The sequence below is a fragment of the Scyliorhinus torazame genome, chromosome 8 (genome assembly GCF_047496885.1).
Source record: "Scyliorhinus torazame isolate Kashiwa2021f chromosome 8, sScyTor2.1, whole genome shotgun sequence".
NCBI lineage: Eukaryota > Metazoa > Chordata > Chondrichthyes > Carcharhiniformes > Scyliorhinidae > Scyliorhinus > Scyliorhinus torazame.
In genome coordinates, this window is record NC_092714.1 from 117,824,071 (window position 1) to 117,844,417 (window position 20,347).

At 56.3% G+C, this 20,347-nt stretch overlaps 1 protein-coding gene across 6 annotated transcripts in view; it reads left to right on the forward strand.

The window, feature by feature from the left end:
- The window catches only part of frmpd4 (FERM and PDZ domain containing 4), a 924,678-nt gene that overhangs the window by 506,844 nt on the left and 397,487 nt on the right, over positions 1 to 20,347 (forward strand). For 5 of the 6 annotated variants that reach the window (XM_072514083.1, XM_072514082.1, XM_072514081.1 and 2 more), the window contains exon 2: positions 15,417 to 15,533. In XM_072514083.1, coding sequence (XP_072370184.1) covers positions 15,417 to 15,533 — 117 coding nt within the window. Of the gene's footprint in view, positions 1 to 15,415; positions 15,534 to 20,347 lie in introns of those variants that run through there. The other variant, XM_072514085.1, reaches the window with a different exon arrangement.

The window sequence follows — 20,347 nt, forward strand, 5'->3', positions numbered from 1 at the left end:
GGCACCGTCAGGTTCCACCCCAATACACTACCCTACCCATGCGCCCCCCCCACCCCCTCCCACCGTGCCGCCAATATTGACCCCACCAGACCACCCCCCCTTCCCTTTTACACACAAGAGGACGAAGAGGACTTCGGCATGCTCCCGGAGTTCCCCGATGACTGGCCAGCATCAGCACCACAATCACCGCCATCGGTGCCACCTCCACCACCGCCAGCACCGACTTTGCCGCCACCGTTACGCCACTCCCAACGAAGCACCAAAGCACCGGACCAGCTGAACCTTTGACGGACAGCGGACCGTCAACATGGACTTTTCTTTTTCCTACCACTGTACATAATCGCACTAATTGTGCATAGTTTCACGTCACACCCCGCCGAACTCATTTTTGACAGGGGGTGAATGTGGTGAACCACTGTAATAGGAGATGTAAGGTAGGACCTGCACTACAGGTTCGCCGGTATCTCCTGCCGGCTGGCTCCGCCCATGGAGAACTGTATAAATATGCATGACCTCCAGTGCCCTGCCATTTCGCCAGCTGCAGCAGGAGGCCACCATCTGACTGTAATAAAGCCACAGTTGTACCCAACTTTAGTCTTTGTGCAATTGATCGTGCATCAAGCTATAATCACCTCTGGCTCGGGGGCCGAAGAAGACAAGCAGACAACATTCGGGACCCGCCTTTTTTAGAGTACATCTGCCTTCACAAATCCTGTCTGATCTTCTACCACTATATCTGGGACACATGGCTCTAACCGTAAAGCAAGCACCTTAGCCAGTACCATGGCATCGACATGAAAATCGCTTATTGTCACAAGTAAGGCTTCAAATGAAGTTACTGTGAAAAGCCCCTAGTCGCCACATTACGGCGCCTGTTCGGGGAGGTCGGTACGGGAATTGAACCGCGCTGCTGGCCTGCCTTGGTCTGCTTTAAAAGCCAGCTATTTAGCCCTGTGCTAAACCAGCCCCTAATTTAGCAGTGAAATGGGCCTGTACGAACCACACTCCATGGGGTCCTTGTCTTTCTTTAAAATAAGGGAGATGGAGGCTTGTGTTAGCGTACCAGGCAGGTAACCTTGAGCTCGAGCATCATTGAACATAGCTACCATTACTGGTACTAGCTAATCAGAGAATGTTTTGAAAAATTCAACCGGATATCGATCAGGGCCCAAGGCTTTATTCATCTGTATCAACAAAATCACCCTTAGCACCTCATCCAAGCCTAAAGGGGTCTGCAGCTCCTCCCTACTCTCCTCCTCTACTCTCAGGAAGGACAGCCTTTCCAGAAACTCCGTCATATCTGACACCCCCTCCGGAAGTTCCGACCTGTACAAATCCCTGTTGAAAGCCTCAAATGCCGCATTGACTTCTCTCGGTGCTGTCACTGTACCACCTTTCAAGTTTTTGGCCTGCATTATCACCTAAGGGGCCGGCTGCTGCCTCAGCTGGTGCGGCAACCGACGGCCTGCCTTCCTCCCGTGCTCATATACTATATACCCCTCACGAGTCGTAACTGCTTGATCGCCTTTCCAGTGGATACCAAGTCAAACTGTACCTGGAGCCGCTTCCTGGTTGCAAATAGCTCCAGAGTAGCAGAATATTTACAGTGCAGAAGGAGGCCATTCAGCCCATTGAGTCTGCAGTGTCTCTCTGAAGGAACATTCAACCTAGTCCCACTCCCCGACAGATTTGAAATGTGAAATGCGGTGGTTTTGAAATATTGGAAAACATGCAGAGAATCTTGATTTGAACAGAGGTTAAGTAAACAGAGTCCCATGTCGAGCGCGCTTGATTGAGTGTTTCCCGGCACTTGCAGCGCCGAGAACAACGTGACTCTGCTTCAATTTGGGGCCTCTGCTAGGAATGCCACGTCAAGGCCACACACAGTCCCATTTCCTGCACTGACGAGCACGGTAGCATAGTGGTTAGCACAATTGCTTCACAGCTCCAGGGTCCCAGGTTCGATTCCGGCTTGGGTCACTGTCTGTGCGGAGTCTGCACATCCTCCCCGTGTCTGCGCGGGTTTTCTCCGGGTGTTCCGGTTTCCTCCCACAGTCCAAAGATGTGCAGGTTAGGTGGATTGGCCATGATAAATTGCCCTTAGTGTCCAAAATTGCCCTTAGTGTTGGGTGGGGTTACTGGGTTATGGGGATAGGGTGTAGGTGTTGACCTTGGGTAGGGTGCTCTTTCCAAGAGCTGGTGCAGATTTGATGGGCCGAATGGCCTCCTTCTGCACTGTAAATTCTATGATAATCTATGAACCATTTTTAAATGGTGCCCCGATCTTTAGATCACCCACCGCAGCAGCCTGTGGATCCACCCAATGCCTTCTAAGGGGATCATCAAGACCCACCATTCCACATACGAGCAGGGCCTACCACGGCCCAAAACCCGGCATGGGTAAAATGTCATCCAAGCACCACCAGCCTGACACCCTGGCAGTGAAACCTGGACACCCTGGCAATGCTAGGGTGGCACCCAGGGGCACTGCCAGCGTACCCAGGTGGCACTGCCAGGCTAGCAGTGCCGGGGTGGCATCGGGGTACCAGGGTACCACCCTGCACAGAGCCCGATCACCTTGGAGATCCCCCTCAAGTGCCGGTATATCTGGTTCACGTTTGTGGAGTGCTAACTGGCGCTCGCTTTAGGGTCTCTGAGGTGAGGGGGTTAGATCCACGCTGCCGGAAAATCCACGGGCAGGGATTCGCTACCAGAGGGAAAAGTGAATGGCCGTAGAATTCCAGCCTATATATGCAAAAATCCTGATGCCTGTTTCAAGAATAAGCCCTGGATATTTAACATTTTTTTCCTTTATCAGGGGGCCATTCTGATACAATTCTGCCTGTATGTGCATTCTGCCTGTATGTGCACACTCCTACTTGTCTCATTGAGTATACTTAGTATGCCTGGAATAGGGGGCGAAATTCTCCGTTATCGGCGGAAACTCCGCCGATCGGCGCAAAAAACGGCGCAAATCCCACTTGCGTCACGTCATAAAAATGGGCCGATAGTCTGCGGCCCGAAATGGGCTAGCAGCGACGTAACGGGATCCGCGCTTGCGCAGTGGTTCACGCCGTGCAGCGTCATACGCGCTGCACGGCGTGACGGCTCATAAGGCCGCGCAGCTCCCCCCCCACCCGACCGGAACAGCCGACCGCAACACCCGACTTGATGGCTGGCCGTCGCTCAGCCCCGAGGTTCGAGTCACGCGATGTGGAGGCGCTCCTGGATGCGGTGGAGCAGAGGAGGGACGCCCTGTATCCCGGGCACGGCCGCAGAGTTGCCCCACGCCACAGCCGGCGTCTGTGGAGGGAGGTGGCAGAGGCCGTCACCGCTGTGGCCCTGACACCACGGACAGGCACCCAGTGCCACAAGAAGGTGAACGACCTCGTCAGAGCAGGCAGGGTGAGCGTCCCCCATATCCCCCATATCCCCTCTCCCCCAAATCCCCCCCTCCCCCATATCCCCCATATCCCCCCTCCCCCATATCCCCCATATTCCCCCCTCCCCCATATCCCCCCCTCCCCCATATCCCCCATATTCCCCCCTCCCCCATATCCCCATATCCCCCCTCCCCCATATCCCCCCTCCCCCATATCCCCCCTCCCACATATCCACCCTCCCCCATATCCCCCCTCCCCCATATCCCCCATATCCCCCCTCCCCCATATCCCCCCCTCCCCCATATCCCCCCTCCCCCATATCCCCCATATTCCCCCCTCCCCCATATCCCCCCTCCCCCATATCCCCCCTCCCCCATATCCCCCATATCCCCCCTCCCCCATATCCCCCCTCCCACATATCCCCCATATCCCCCCTCCCCCATATCCCCCATATCCCCCCTCCCCATATCCCCCCTCCCCCATATCCCCCCTCCCACATATCCCCCATATTCCCCCCTCCCCCATATCCCCCCTCCCCCATATCCCCCATATCCCCCCTCCCCCATATCCCCCATATCCCCCCTCCCCCATATCCCCCATATCCCCCCTCCCCCATATCCCCCCTCCCCCATATCCCCCATATCCCCAAGTGAATCCAGCCCTAACCTTAACCTCTGCAATGCACGCGCAACCGATGGCGTGCATTCATATACCTGCCTAACACTGTTGCCTTTTACCCCTGCCACCACCCCCCCCCCCCCCCCCCCCCAGGAGAAGCGCGCACACAACAATAGGGAGCATGTGAGGACTGGAGGAGGGCCCGCTGATGAGAGGCCACTGACCGTACACGAGGAAAGGGCCCTGGAACTGGCTGGCGGACCTGACGACCGGGAGGTTGCTGATGCAGAGGTCGGGGCCCCACGAGCAAGTGAGCCACCAACAGCCCGTCCCCATATCCCCCCTCCCCTATATCCCCCTCTCCCGTATCACCTGATCACTGCCTGATGTCTAACCATGCATGCTTCATTGTGTATCGCAGGACCAAACGTCCAGGCACCCATCCCCGCAGATGCAGACCGCCCGCAGGATGCCCCTCGGAGACCACGGGAGACGGAGAGACCCGAACCCTCCAGCATGCGACGCCCGCAGGATGCCCCTCGGAGACCACGGGAGACGGAGAGACCCGAACCCTCCAGCATGCGACGCCCGCAGGATGCCCCTCGGAGACCACGGGAGACGGAGAGACCCGAACCCTCCAGCATGCGACGCCCGCAGGATGCCCCTCGGAGACCACGGGAGACGGAGAGACCTGGAGCAACAGGGAGACGACACCCCCGTCACGTGCGGGAGCGACCACCCAGCGATGAGGGGGGCAGCCACAGGCCCCCGTCACATCCGAGCCAGGACACCACTACCCAGGACACCACTATCCAGGACACCCCTACCCGGGACACCACTACCCAGGACACCCCTACCCGGGACAGCACTACCCGGGACAGCACTACCCAGGACACCCCTACCCGGGAAGACGAAATACCGGACAGTGACTCAGAGTGGATGGGTGGAGACGAACCCCCACCCCAAAGTGCCATGGACTCAGAGTGGGACGAAGAGCACGACACAACGCCACTGCTGTCACCAACACCCTCCACCATCGCAGAAACACTCACCACGGTTGGGCACTTTAGTGATGAGGCGTCTGGTACACTCACTGGTGCGCACAACACAGCCGTCCCGGTACAGCAGGTGGAGGTAGGAGCAGCAGAGGGACCGGGCGGTCGGAGGGCAGCCCAGGCCAAGCGAACATCTGCCGCCCAGATGGATCCCGGGTTCCTGCAGTTACCACACCCACACATAGATCCGATGCAACCACCGACACGGAGACGAGCGAATAGGGTGACGGGTGGCTTGCGGCGGCTGCGGTCGCAGGTGGAGGAGTCCACCCGCGTCCAGGAGCTGGGAGTGGTCCCGGTCATGCGTGCCACCCAGGCTGACACCGCACGGGTGGCGTCCGCGGTGGAGGCAATGGGTGCGACGGTGTCAGACATGGGGAACGGTTTGCGAGGCCTGGGGCCTTCCGTGCAGGCGGCGTCTGTGGCCCAGGAAATGGCTGCCCTCTCACAGGAGGCCATGAGCCAGTGCCAGCGCCAGATGGCAGAGGCGCTCAACGCCATAGCCCAGTCTCAGCAGGCCATGGCCCAGTCTCAGCAGGCCATAGCCCAGTCTCTGCAGGCCATGGCCCAGTCTCTGCAGGCCATGGCCCAGTCTCAGCAGGCCATCGCTGAGGGCATCGGCGCCAGTGGCCATGTGCGAGCTGGCGTCGCACTGTCGCAGACAGGGTTCGACAACCCCCTGGGCTCCATGGCTGCAAACCTGCAGACCCCTGTCGATACCAGCACGGGCCTCCAGGACTGGCAGCGCCAGATGTCGGGGGCGCGTCGGATGGCCAGTCCGTTCGCATCCCCCACCCATGTAGAGGCCTGGGGGCCATCGGGCACCCCGAGGGAGGAGGAGGTGGTGTGGTCCATCCCGGCTCCCTCTGTAGGGGAGGTCCCGGTACACCGCGACACCTCGGACTCCCCCCCTTCCGTCCCAGGTGCATCGGGTGGGCAACGGGCAGGACAGGCTGGCAGCTCGCCATCCCAGTCGCCCGGGCCGCAGCCTGGCCCATCTAGGCCAGGACGCCCCAGGAAACGGCCGCCAAAGGGATCCAGTGTCAGAGGGCAGGAATCACAGGAGTCCACCTCCAGTTCTGCTGTACCGTCTGGGGAACCACGTAGACGTAGTCAAAGGGCCCGTAAGGCCAAACAATTAGACACTGAGTAAGTTGGCACGGGTGCAGGGCACAGATGAGTTTTAGGCGCTAGGGCACGTGCATGAACTCCTTTGGTTATTAAAGTCAATGTTACACCTACCGAAGCTGCCTTTATGCTCTGTCCAAAGTGTGCGGGGGTGTCATGTACGTTGAGCGCAAGTGTGTGTGTGAGGGGTGGTCTTACCTCAGCCCCAGGTGAGTCTGCCCCCTTCCCCCTGGGCCGCCATCAACATCCCCCGGGCAGAGGACGGGACCGTGCGCTGCAGTATCACAGCCGCATGCAGGGATGGTCCGGGTGGATGGTGGTACTGTGGCCATGGGTCAGACATAGTCCAACGATGTAGAGCCAGGAGCTCATCGGAGGCGGGCTGTCATCATTCTCCATGGCCTGCGATAGACACGCGTCCACCCGCAACTGGGTGAGCCCGGCCCGTTGTGCCGCCGGTGGATCGGCAATTGGGAGTGGGGGGGTGGTGTGCATGCGGGTGGGGTGTGTGGGGTTGGGGAGGGGGGTGATGGTGCTGGGTGGATGGATGGGTGGGGGGTGTGGGTGGTCGGCTGTTGTCATGGTGTGCGGTCTGTGGCCATACTACCCGATTCCCACGCCCATCTAGTCAGTGAAGCGGGCGTCTATCAGTCTGTCCCGTGCCCGCTGGGCCAGCCGGTAACGGTGGACAGCCACCCGTCTGTGTCTACCCCGTCTGCCCTGACCATTGCCCCCATCCCCCTCATCTGGGGAGGACTGGGCCTCTTCCTGCTGCTCCTCCACTCCGCCCTCCTCTGCCTGCGGCACATCGCCCCTCTGCTGGGCTATGTTGTGCAGGACGCAGCACACCACAATGATGCGGCCGACCCTATCTGACCGATACTGGAGGGCGCCCCCAGAGAGGTCCAGGCACCTGAAACGCATCTTCAGCACGCCAAAGCACCTCTCGATCACTCCCCTTGTCGCTACATGGGCATCATTGTAGCGGTTCTCCGCCTCATTGCGTGGCCTCCGTATAGGCGTCATCAGCCACGATCGCAATGGGTAGCCCCTGTCGCCCAGCAACCAGCCCCTCAGCCGGGGATGGCGTCCCTCGTACATGCCGGGGATGGATGACCGCGACAACACGAATGAGTCGTGTACACTGCCTGGGTAACGGGCGCAGACGTGCAGGATCATCATGCGGTGGTCGCAGACCACCTGTACGTTCATCGAATAGGTCCCCTTCCTATTAGTGAACACGGCCCTGTTATCTGCAGGTGGCCGCACGGCGACGTGCATCCCATCGATCGCGCCCTGGACCATGGGGAACCCGGCAATGGCAGAGAAGCCCACGGCCCGGGCATCTTGGCTGGCCCGGTCCACGGGGAAGCGGATGTAGCGGTGCGCCATGGCATAAAGGGCATCTGTCACTGCCCGGATGCACCGATGCACCGATGTCTGCGATATGCCGGACAGGTCCCCACTCGGTGCCTGGAATGACCCCGTTGCATAAAAGTTCAGGGCCACCGTAACCTTGACGGACACGGGGAGAGGGTGTCCCCCGCCAGTGCCACGCGGTGACAGGTGTGCCAGCAGGTGGCAGATGTGTGCCACGGTTTCCCGGCTCATCCGGAGTCTCCTCCTGCATTCCCGGTCCGTGAGGTCCTGGTATGACTGCCGGGGCCGGTACACACGGGGCGCCCTCGGGTGCCTCCGTTGCCGTGGGGCCGCGACGTCCTCCTCCCCCTCCTCGTCCTGTCGGTCAGGTGTCCCTCCAGCCTGGGCGGCTGCCGCCTGCCCCTCTGCGGCAGCCTGCGCCGCCTCTCTGGCACGCTCCTCCTCCTCCTCCTCCTCCTCCTCCTCCTCATCCAGGGCAACATAGACATGAGCGGCTGCCACCACGGCGGCCAACATCGCTGGATGATCTGAAAACATGACGACCTGGTGGGGGGGAGGGGAACGACGACATGTCATCATTGCCCATATCCCCTCCTCCCCCCAGCCAGGTGGCATGGACCGCATGGGTCCAACTGTTGGAGGCTGGCACCTGGCCAGGTGGACCAACTCATTTGCCCTCCCATCACCCACCCCGGCACGGACCCCCCCCCCGCCCCAACCTCCACCCCAGCACGGACCCCCCCCCCCCCAACCTCCACCCCGGCACGGACCCCCTCCACAACCCCCAACCTCCACCCCGGCACGGACCCCCTCCACAACCCCCAACCTCCACCCCGGCACGGACCCCCTCCACAACCCCCAACCTCCACCCCGGCACGGACCCCCTCCACAACCTCCACCCCGGCACGGACCCCCTCCACAACCCCCAACCTCCACCCCAGCACGGACCCCCCCCCCCCAACCTCCACCCCGGCACGGACCCCCTCCACAACCCCCAACCTCCACCCCGGCACGGACCCCCCCCCCCCAACCTCCACCCCGGCACGGACCCCCTCCACAACCCCCAACCTCCACCCCGGCACGGACCCCCCCCCCCAACCTCCACCCCAGCACGGACCCCCTCCACAACCCCCAACCTCCACCCCGGCACGGACCCCCTCCACAACCTCCACCCCGGCACGGACCCCCTCCCGGCACTCCCCCGGAGCCCAGCCTACTCTAACCACCCCCCCCCCCCCCCCGCCGCACACACACACAAGCCGAGACACACCTCTTCTCAGGCAATCAGTCTGCGGCCACGCCATTTCCTGCCCAGAGCCAACCCCCCAGGCCGTCACTCACCTCCTCGCTGGTCGGCGTGAGCCTGGAGCACCGGGTCACGCCGATGAAAAGGAGGTTTGATTGACGTCGACGTGAACGGTCATCACGTCGACGGGACTTCGGCCCATCCGGAAGGGAGAATATCGGCAGGCCGAAAATCGGCTGCCTTGCGCAGGCCCGTGACATTCTCCGCGGCAGCGGCGCCATTAACGCCCCGCCGACTTTTCTCCCTTCGGAGACTTCGGCGGGGGCGGGGGCGGGATTCACGGCGGCCAACGGCCATTCTCCGACCCGGCGGGGGGTCGGAGAATGACGCCCAGGGTGTTTCATGCTGAATGTATAGGCAATAAAATATGGAAAATTCATGTGTGTTGCAGATCTTAAGAGAACAAACAGCATTAGTGGTATTTGCACAGAACATTAATCTGCAACACACAGCGCTGGATTCTCTGACTGCCAACGCCAAAATCACATTCGGCGATTGGCCGGAGAATCCATTTTGATGCCGATATCGGGGGCGGTGCCTGATTTTGGATGTTCCGCCCCCTCCAAAACGGCATCATCGGTGAGTACACTGCACGCCATTGGGATGGCCTCAGGACGTCACCTGATGGCCCTGCCCCGATGTTCAGCCCCCGATGGGCCGACTTCCAGATCACTTGTGGTCTGAGGTTTCTTCAACCTTGCGTGGCAGCTGTGGACTGTGTCCAGTGCCGCCTCAGTCGGGAGGGGGAGCCGTTCTGCTGGCCGGGGGGGGGCTTCGACGGGAGCTGGAGGGACTGGTGAGGGGGTGGTCAGGGGGTGGCGAGGGGGTTTAAAGGGGGCACTATCTGCCATGTACGGTGCGACCGCCGCAGGTTGCCGCCGGCAACCACAGACCCGGCAGTTCTCCGACCGTATCTGCAGGGAAGCCATGGGTTTTATATGACACAGCTGCGAGACTCACACCGGGCAGAGCTTCGGTGCGGGCAGGCCGCTGGTCGTAATACTAGACACATGCTCCAGACATAGCCTCAAAAGCGGAGAATTCAGCCCACAGTCTTTGGATCATGTATAATCTGTTTGTTTTATCTCTGACTTTTTTATCCTCTTCATATTTGTTTTATATAGTTTCAGTTAATCTGGAATATTTGCAACACCTAGTTATCACATTGGCAATTTAATACGTGCACTTTCCATCACACATTACATGAGAAGAAGGGGCAGCATGATAGCACAGGCGGATAGCACTGTGGCTTCATAGCGCCAGGATCCCAGGTTTGATTCTCCGCTGGGTCACTATCTGTGCGGAGTCTGCACGTTCTTCCCGTGTCTGCGTGCAGGTTAGGTGGATTGGCCATGATAAATTGCCCTTCGTGACCAAAAAGGTTAGGAGGGGTTATTGGGTTATGGGGATAGGGTGGAAGTGAGGGCTTAAGTGGGTCGGTGCAGACTCAATGGGCCAAATGGCCTCCTTCTGCACTGTATGTTCTATGTCTATGACTAATACAGAAGGGAAATGGAACTAAAGCTAGTAAACTGATCTCACTGAATAGTGGGACAGACTCCAGATGCTGTTTTAACTATTCTGTTCTGATGTTAAACCTACCGAATAGTGTGACATTTCTGTTACCGGAATGAACAGGAAATGTAATGGGCATCCTACATATTCTCCAGAACCACGTTACCATGACTGAGATTAATTGTTAGTTCTGATCTGCTTTAACTAATGTGGCGGAGAACAAAGGCACAAATCTTAGCTCGAGAGATTTTCGACAGCCTAAGGAAACTCTCGCCAAGCCAATTACACAGAAGTGTTTGGAACAAGTCTGAACAGCCAATATCAAATGTGTTACGCAATAAGTATTTAAAATTCAGCATCTGTTGCTTAGCCCGTAAGTTCCTCAGAGTTGCAGTCTCCAGCGGATTGCGATTATCGATGGGTTTACCCACACTAGGATTCTGAAGCCCCTGTCTTGCCTAACCTTCCTGGCTGAGACAGGGGCAGCGAAGTCCGCTCCCGGCTTCATCAGTGTGCACTAGCTGTCAAGAAGGAAATGTTTAAATGGAAAATGAAAAGGTGGGGGGGGGGGGGGGGGTTGTGGTTGCACCGAGGAATATGGGGGTCAGTCCGCGGGAGTGGCGGTCAATCTGGTGGGGGGCTGTCGGACTGAGAGGGGTGGCAAGGAGGGGTGGCAGTCCAGTGGGAAGGTCGGAGAGAGGCTGGAGCAGATTGCGGGGGGGGGGGGGGGGGGGGGGTCAGTTCCATTCGGGCTGTTTTGCGTCTGTTCAGGGATAAGAGTGCGAGGTTTCTCCCCTGCGGGAAGCAGGGTGAAGTCCAGTGCAAGGCTGGGTCTGGTCTTTTAAAATAGTTACGCTGGAGCTAGAAGCAATTTTTTTCCTGGCGGCATGTGGAACAGTGGTTAGCACTGGGACTGCGGCACTGAGGACCCGGGTTCGAATCCCGGCCCTGGGTCACTGTCCGTGTGGAGTTTGCACGTTCTCCCCATTTCTGCGTGGGTTTCACCCCCACAACCCAAAGATGTGCAGGTTAGGTGGATTGGCCAAGCTGAATTGCCCCTTAATTGGAAAAAAAATAATTGGGTACGCTAAATTTAAAAAAAAGAAGTGACTTTTTTCCTTCTAACTCTTTCAGAGTATGTATCAGGGCAAAACTGGAAGAACAATCTGAAGTTAGTGATTTAAATCACTTCTGTCAGATGGTTCCCAGCCCAGCGCAATTGTCCAGAAGAAGTTAACACTTTTGGACAATTGCCGGGTAAACCTTTAGCTGGGAACCTCTTAGAGGGATTCCCCAGCACATCATTGTGGTACCTCCTAAATGCAACCCTGTGGAACCAGGAATGATTCAAAGATTCAGTGTGCTTTCCAACATTGTTCCTAAAAAAGCTGGAGCATCAATTCAGAATGTTAATACGAGGTATTTACAATGTGTTGAAGACTTTCTGTCATCTATGTTTTTCCTGACTGTCGAATTAAAGGCTGTTGCTAGGATATGGTTTCGTTAACACTAATTCTGGTCTCGCATCTTCCTGGAACCTTGGCAAAATTGGACCCAGACCATCTCTGCAGCCACTTCTAAAAACAAATCAACTGATACCTGGGATGGGGATGGTGGCGGTGGGGACGGGGTCATCTTACAAAGGAAGGTTGGACATTATGGGCTTGTATGCGTTGGAGTTGAGAAGTGATCTTATTGAAACATATAAGATTCTGAGGATGTTGGCAGGGTGAATGGTGAAAGAATGGGCTGGATTCTCCAACGCTCCGCCGGGTCGGAGAATCGCGGGGGGGCGGCGTGAATCCTTCCCCGCCGGCTGCCGAATTCTCTGGCGCCGTGGATTTGGCGAGGGCGGGAATCGGGCCGCACGGTCGGCGGCCGCTGGCAGCGGCTCCCCCCAGTGATTCTCCGGCCCGTGATGGGCTGAGTGGCCGCCCGTTTCTGGCGGGAGCCGCCGGCGTATGTTACGACAGGTACTGACCGGCGGGACCTGGCTCCGCGGGTGGACTCCGGGGTCCTCGGTGGGGCGTGGGGGGATCTGGCCCCGGGGGGTGCCCCCACGGTGGCCTGGCCCGCGATCGGAGCCCACCGATCCGCGGGTGGGCCTGTGCCATGGGGGCACTCTATTCCTCTGCGCCGGCCGGTGTAACGGTCCACAATGGCCGGCGCGGATAGGAACCCCCACTGCGCATGCGCTGGGATGACGCCAGCACACGCTGGCGCTCCCGCGCATGCGCCAACTCGCGCCGGCCAGCGGAGGCCCTTCGGCGCCAGTTGGCGTGGTGCCAAGCCCCTTCCGCGTCAACCGGCGTGGCGCAAACCACTCCGGCACCGGCCTAGCCCCTGTTGGTGCGGAGGATTCCGTACCTTCAGGGCGGCCCGACGCCGGAGTGGTTCACGCAACTCCTTCACACTGGAATTGCCCGCCCCGCCGGTTTCCGAAGAATCCCGCCCAATGTTTCCCTTTGTAGGAGAGACAGGGGCTGGGATTCTCCGATCCCCTGCTGGGTCGGAGAATCGCTGGGAGCGGGGGGCGCCACGCCGCTCCGATGCCGGACCGCCGAGTCTCCGGCGCCGTTCCTCGGGCGCTCGCGGGTGCGCCGCCACGCCAGTCGGGGGCTATTGAAAGCGTCCCCCCCCCCGGCGATTCTCTGCGCCTCGACATGCCGAGTGCCCACCGAGTTCGGCCAAGTCCTGCCGGCATAGGTTACGTATGGTCCTACCCGGCGGGACCTCAGAGTTCCACCTGCAGGGGTTGTCCTGGTGGGGGGGCGGGGGGATCCGACTCCAGGGAGGGGCTTCACGGTGGCCTGGCCCGCGATCGGGGCATACTATTTCAGTGTGGGGCCTATGTTCCTCTGCGCCGGGCACCTGTAGGGCTCTGCCATATTGCCCGGCAGCCGGCGCAGAGACGGGAACCCACACGCATGCGCAAACTCCCGCCGGCCGTGGCGCGCATGTGTGGTCCTGCGCCGGCCATGGCGCGCCGGCTGGAGCAGCGGACACCACTCCGGCGCCGTACTAGCCCCCTGGGAAGGGGTGAATACCTAGGCCTGGAGGCCCATTGACGCCGGAGTGGCTCGCACCGCTTTTGACGCTGACATCAGAACTTGGCCGCGAGATCGGAGAATCCCGACCCAGAACTAGGAGCCCAGTTTAAAAAGTAAGGCGTCTCCCATTTAAGATGGAGATTAGCAGAATTTGTTTCTGTCTGAAGTTTGCGAATCTTTGGCAGTCTATTCCTCAGAGAGAGATGGGGACAGCAACATTGAATATTTTAAGGCAAAGGTAGATAGATTCCCGACGAACTAGGGAGTCGAAGGTTATCCGGGTGGGTGATACATGGACGTGGAGGCAAATCAGCCATGATCTTATTAAATGATGGAGCAGGCTCAAAGGATCGAATAGCCTACTCCTGCTCCTAATTCGTACCTTGTTATGTCCATGGAATATTCAATTGTGGAAGGCATCTCAAGTACCTGATTCCATTCCTCTTAATGTCCACTGAAAAACAATTGGACTGGGACCTGTAGCTGTGTTTATTTTCTTTCAGACATGGAAGACGCGGCACCTTTACCGCTACCCGACCTGAACTAAGATAGCACAGTGTGAAGCAATGTTCAAACTCAAGCCAGCTAGTAGATGCTCCAACTGCATTACTGGGGAAAGCTTCTCATCCATTCTCTTATCTGTCTCTCCAGCTGTTTGTATGTCTTTCTATCTTCGTAGCTGTTTAAACAGTGCAATAGATGCAATGAAAACACACCAGAACCTTGTAAATACAGTTGGAAGTAGAAATTTGATTGATGCTATCATTGCTGATAAAGTCTAATAAAATGACACAAATGAATAATAAAAGAGGGCTTGATTTATGACATGTAATGGTTTGTGAAGTTGAAAGCAAGCATACTAATTATTCTTAACTGTGCATATAATTTCACTAAAACATTTTAATCCTATTAGACTAATGTGTTGAATTATATTATGTTTGAGAGAAGTGAAATTATGCTTTTTAAGTAAGGGAGTAATAAAAAACTTAATGTAGCCATATGAGGCACATGGCTGAAAGATCATGTAAAGAGAAAATGAGTCACTGTTAGGAAAGTTGGGTGAAAATGTGTTTTATTCAAAGATAACTGACAAAGAGTTAATGTAATTACCGGTGGCTTAGTGGTAACACTCTTGCCTTTGAGTCTGAAGGTTGTGAGTTCAAGACCCATCCCAGAGATTTTACGGGCAGCACAGTAGTACAGTGTTTAGCACTGTTGCTTCACAGCGCCAGGGTCCCAGGTTCGATTCCCGCTTGGGTCACTGTCTGTGAGGAGTCCGCACGTTCTCCTCGTGTCTGCGTGGGTTTCTTCCGGATGCTCCCGTTTCCTCCCACAGTTTCCTAAAGACATGCTTGTTAGGTGAATTGGACATTCTCAATTTTCCCTCTGTGTACCCGAGCAGGCACTGGAATGTGGCGACTAGGGGCTTTTCACAGTAACTTAATTGTAGTGTTAATGTAAGCCTACTTGTGACAATAATAAAAGATCATTATTATAAAAGATTATTCCAATAAACTTGTCTGAAATGTGTTATTATAGAATATCTGCATGCTTAAAGAAAGAAAAGAAAGAACTGTATTTATACAATGTCTTTGTGATTCAGGATATCCCCACAGCACTTAACAACCAACATAAGTACTTTAGAAATGTAGTCACGGTTAATTTAAGGAAATTGTGTGATTAATTCTACCCTTATGGTGTTCTGCATTTGGATCGACTTGGGGACTCTGGGCTTTGTGTAGAACAAGCATTTTTTATGGCTCACTGCATGTTTGGTGTCATTAGTCACAGATAGTGGTCCCCAAAAATTACAAGGTAAATGACTGCTCACTAAGTGATGTTTGCAAGCTATAACTCCTGCCGTTTCAATATGCTGCACACTTCATTAGCCTTTCTCATGGCTGCTGAAGAGTGGATTTAATATTAAAGAAAAATTGCTGTGTAAACTTCTAACTTAATCAATTACTTTCCTTATTTCTAGCCACAGAACCAAGTCTCTGGGCTGGTTACCTTCTCCGTCGAACTGGAACTGTTCTCAGGGGCTTCCCTATGGATGGGAGATGGCGACTACTAAGGATGGCAGAGATTACTACATTAAGTAAGTTCCGAAGCTGGATTTTCTTTTACTCCATTCTTTCTTGCCTTGCACAGAAACTGCAATTAGAACATATAAGGGCGGTGATTCTGGCCCAATTAGATTATGTAATCTGGAGACCATCATTGAAAAATGAGCTACAGCCAATAAATTGTTAAAACCTCCAGTATTGTTCTCTAATATCTGCTTGAGTGACAGCCATGAAGGAAATAACTTTCTTTGAATTCAGTTCGGGACAGTTGTTCAGTATCCAACCACTATATTACAGGGATGTTGAGTATAACACAAGAATTTGCACGGTTTCCCTTGTCCGACATTTGACTGGACAGTCAGTTTTTTGAGTGGCCACTCTAAAGCCTTCTAAAATGTATATCAGGCATCTTGGGGGCGATTCTCCGAGCCCCGCGCCGGGCCAGAGAATCACCGCAACCGCGCCACGGCACCCCGACGCCGGTGTGCGATCTCTGAGGTGCGGAGAATCGGCACCATTTGCGCCGGCGCCTTTGGCGCGGCGCCGGCCACGGGCCGCTGGAATCGGCGGGGCCGCCAATTCTCCGGCCCCCGAGCAGCCGCGCCGATATGACAGAATCCTGACGGCGCCATTCATCCCGGTTGGGGGGCAGCCTGTGCGGGGGTGGGGAGGGGGGTTCCTTCACCGGGGGGGGGGGGCCTCCTATGGGGTCTGGCCCGCGATCGGGGCCCACCCCCCCAGGCCTACTTTCTGGCGCGCCGGCCCCTGAACATCGACTCCATGTTGAGTCGGGGCCGGCGCGCTAAAGAATTCCCCCGCGCATGCGCAGGTTGGCGCGGCCCAACTGTGCATGTGCGGGTTGGCGCCGCGCCCATTTGGCGCCGCGAAAGGAAGCTGGAGCGGCGTGAACCGCTCCAGCGCCGTGCTGGCTCCCTCTGGGGGCCAGAGTCAGTTGTACCAGGGCCCGATTCGCGCCATCGTGAAACGCGACGGCGTTCACAACGACGCGAACACTTGGGCTCCATATCGGAGAATCACCCCCCTAATTTTCTTCTTCGCCTCATTTCTCATGATACAGGGCCATTGACTATTAAAGTGCTCAATTAAACCTCTCCTTCTAAAAGATAAAGTGGTAAACTTACTTTCAGTTCCTAATATCAATTCGCGGCGATGATTGTCCCAATTACATTTTTACTTGTGATACATTTCAGTACAGTCTGGGGGGGGGGGATTTTCCACCACTATTTTCAATGGCTGGGAATGAAGGCGGGGGCAGAGAATCAAGGGAGATTCCCAAAATGACTTTCATGCCAGTTGGATTTCCCCACTAGATTGTCCCGTCCCCTGCCAGTGATGTAACAGCGTTCCTGCCATGAAATGAATGGAACCCCATTTGAGTTTATTTAAATATAATTAGCACGCCTCTCCACTGGAAATTCTCCCCATAACAAAAGCTCCCCGCCCCACTGGCGGTATAACGTCACGCCACTGGGGTCCTCGCAGGTTTTTACCAACAGGGAACTGGCAAACAGAACCCACCAGGGGTGCACAGTTAAGTGGTGGGAAAATCCAGCTGTGGAGCCGGCGAGCTACACCCCTCCTTTCCCGCATGAGGTGACACACAAGAAAAAATTCAGCCCACATGCTATTTGTATTCATGGTGACATTTGATGCGTTGCTACCTCATGGAAACACTGAGTGGCAAATGCATTCCATCAGTCAAAGTTTTCTTTGAGTGATATTAGTACGGAATGATTTCAATTTCAAAGACATCATTGCACCACCGACAAACTTGAGCTTCTGTTTGTCTGTTATGTGCCTTTCCGATATTTTATCCACTCTTACGATTATTGCTCCTCTCAAATTGCTCCCATCGTTCCAGGAAACTCCAACATCATTCTATGCTTGTTCCTTTTCCTCTATTTCTTTCTTTTGTCTCTATTTTTTCCCAGAACCCTAGAACTGCAGAACTCTTATCTCCTTGCCTTAATTTTATCACCTGCAGCATTTTAAAATGCTTGATGGAACCGAATAATTAATGTGTCTTGTCTTCTTCATTTTAACCTAACCCATGTCCTGTATTATGACTCTTGGGACTTCACCTAAATTTTAATTGTTTTCAAAAACAAGGCTCTCACGTGCATGATCCATTGTGAATGAACGTGATTTAACAAAATATGGTGAATGTATTCACCATAATGCATGCATGATACCATAACCTGTGACCTATGACCTGGAAGTGGTGATATGAACTGCTTCCAGGTACTGTACTGTAACCCCGGTATGGCTCTGCCTCTGGCTCCGCCCACACTGGGGCATATTTAGGCCGGCCTCTTGTGAGCGGCATTCATCTGTACTACTGACTCTGGCTAGGCAAGTTCATCACTAATAAAGCCTTATGTTCACTCGCTCTCGCTGCCTCTCTGTGGATTGAAGGTACATGAATTTATTAGTCATAGACAGCACCATGGAAGCCGCTCTAAAGCCAGACAAGCTCGAACTCGATGCCCGCGCGTCCAAAGCCAAGGAAATATTTGAACATTGGCTTTGATGCTTCGAGGCCTACATCGACTCCTCAGCAACGGCATCCTCGGAGACCCTCAAACTGCGGCTCCTCCACGCATTGAATCTCGGTAATGATTGAGAAAGCGGCCATGTATGAGGAAGGGGTCGCAACCCTCATGGCGCACTTCATGAAGCCCGTGAATGAGGTGTTCGCTAGGCACCTCCTCACTCCTCGCCGTCAACGCGCCGGAGAATCGTTAGACAAGTATCTGGAAACCCTGACCCTACTCGCAAGAAACTACAGCTACCGAGATGTGATGGCGGAGGAGCATATGAACTCACAGATCCGGGATACTTATGTGGCGGGGGTCCGCTCGAACTATATCAGGCAGCACCTGCTGGAAAACGGGACCTCCGACCTGCGGGACATGGTAAAGCTAGCAACCTCGCTCGAGGTGGCCTACCAGAACCTCAGCGCGTTCCCCGCGGGCCTGGGCCCGGCGACCCCCTCCTGGACACTATCATCATGGCCCCCGTCAGACCCGCCTACGCCGCAGGCCTGCGCCGCACGTCTGCCAGCCCAGCCCAGAGAACCGCAATGCTACTTCTGTGGCCAGGGCCAACACCCCCGGCAACGCTGCCCAGCCCGCACAGCAACGTGCAGCGACTGCGGGAAAAAGGGGCACTAAGCGAGAGTCTGTCTGGGCCGATCTAAGGCCCAGAAATCAAAAACGCACCAGGCCCGACCCATGGACTCACAGCCCCACAGACCCCGCAATGTGGCTGCGTGCCTGCCCGGAACGCCCTCCCCTGACGCGTCATCGGCATCATGCGAATCGTGGGGGCCGCCATCTTGGCCGCCGGCCCCAACACCGACCGACACGTGCGACTCATGGGGGCCGCCATCTTGGCCGCTGGCCCCAGCACCGACCAACACGTGCGACCGATGGGGGCGGCCATCTTGGTCGCCAACTTCGACCCCGTCCGACAGTTGTGACATATGGGGCCCGCCATCTTGCGACTCCACCGACCCGCAGGCTATCCCACAGCTGGGCGCGGTGACCCTCGACCAGTCACAGCCGAAACCACTGAGGAACTGCATGATGGTCGTCCGGGTCAACGGGCACGAGACCCCCTGCGTCTTCGACTCCGGGAGCACGGAGAGCTTTGTCCACCCCGACATGGTAAGGCGCTGCTCCCTCCACACCTACCCCACACCACAAACAATCTCCCTTGCCTCCGGGTCTCATTCAGTCCAGATCCGGGGGTACTGTATCGTCAACCTCGCGATACAGGGCGCATAGTATACCCGTTTCAAGCTCTACTTCCTCCCCCACCTCCGCTCGGATTGGATTTTCAGTGTAATCACCGAAGCCTGTCCTTGCAGTTTGGTGGACCCTTGCCCCCCCCTCGCAATATGCAGCCTCGCGACCCTCAAGGTCTCCCCCCTTCACACTTTGCGAACCTCACTCCGGATTGTAAGCCCTTTGCCACCAGGAGCAGGCGGTACAGCTCGCTATACATGGTATTTATCAAGTCAGAGGTCCAGCGACTGTTGAGTGAGGGGATCATAGAGGCCAGTAACAGCCCCTGGAGAGCACAAGTGGTGGTCGTCCAGACCGGGGAAAAGAACCGGATGGTTGTGGACTACAACCAGACAATTAACCGGTTCATGCAACTGGATGTGTACCCCCTCCCCCACACAGCGGAGATGGTCAACCAGATCGCACAGTACCGTGTGTTCTCCGCGGTCGATCTGAAGTCGGCCTACCACCAGCTCCCAATCTGCCCGGAAGAGCGCCACTACAATGCCTTCAAAACAGCAGGCCGACTCTTCCACTTCCTCAGAGTTCCCTTCGGCATCACTAATGGGGTCTCGGTCTTTCAGAGAACGATGGACCGAATGGTACACCTCCCCCCCCCCCCTGCTCCCCATCGGGGCTGTACTTGCTAGCATGCCCTCAGTGGATTCTCTTCACCAGGCCCCCGGAAGGGGGGGAGAGTGGGGTGCGGAGGAAGAGTGGGGGTGGAGGAGGGGAATGGGGGGCGGAGTGGGGGTGTGTGGAGTGGAGGGAGAGTGTGGAGTGGAGGGGAGAGAGCAGGGGAGAAGAATAGGGAGCAGGGGTGAAGAGAGTGAAGTTGGAGGAGTGTGGGGGTGGCGGGAATGTGATGGGGGAGATTGGGGCAGAGAGCAGAGGTGATTTATTTAATGTGGGGGGATAATAGAGCAGGAGGCTGCTAATTGTATTAAAAAGTTTGGTGATTAAGTTACCGCCGGAACCCGATTACGTCATTGGTGGGTGTTGGGGACAATGGGAACGGGAAATCCTGATAGATCTCT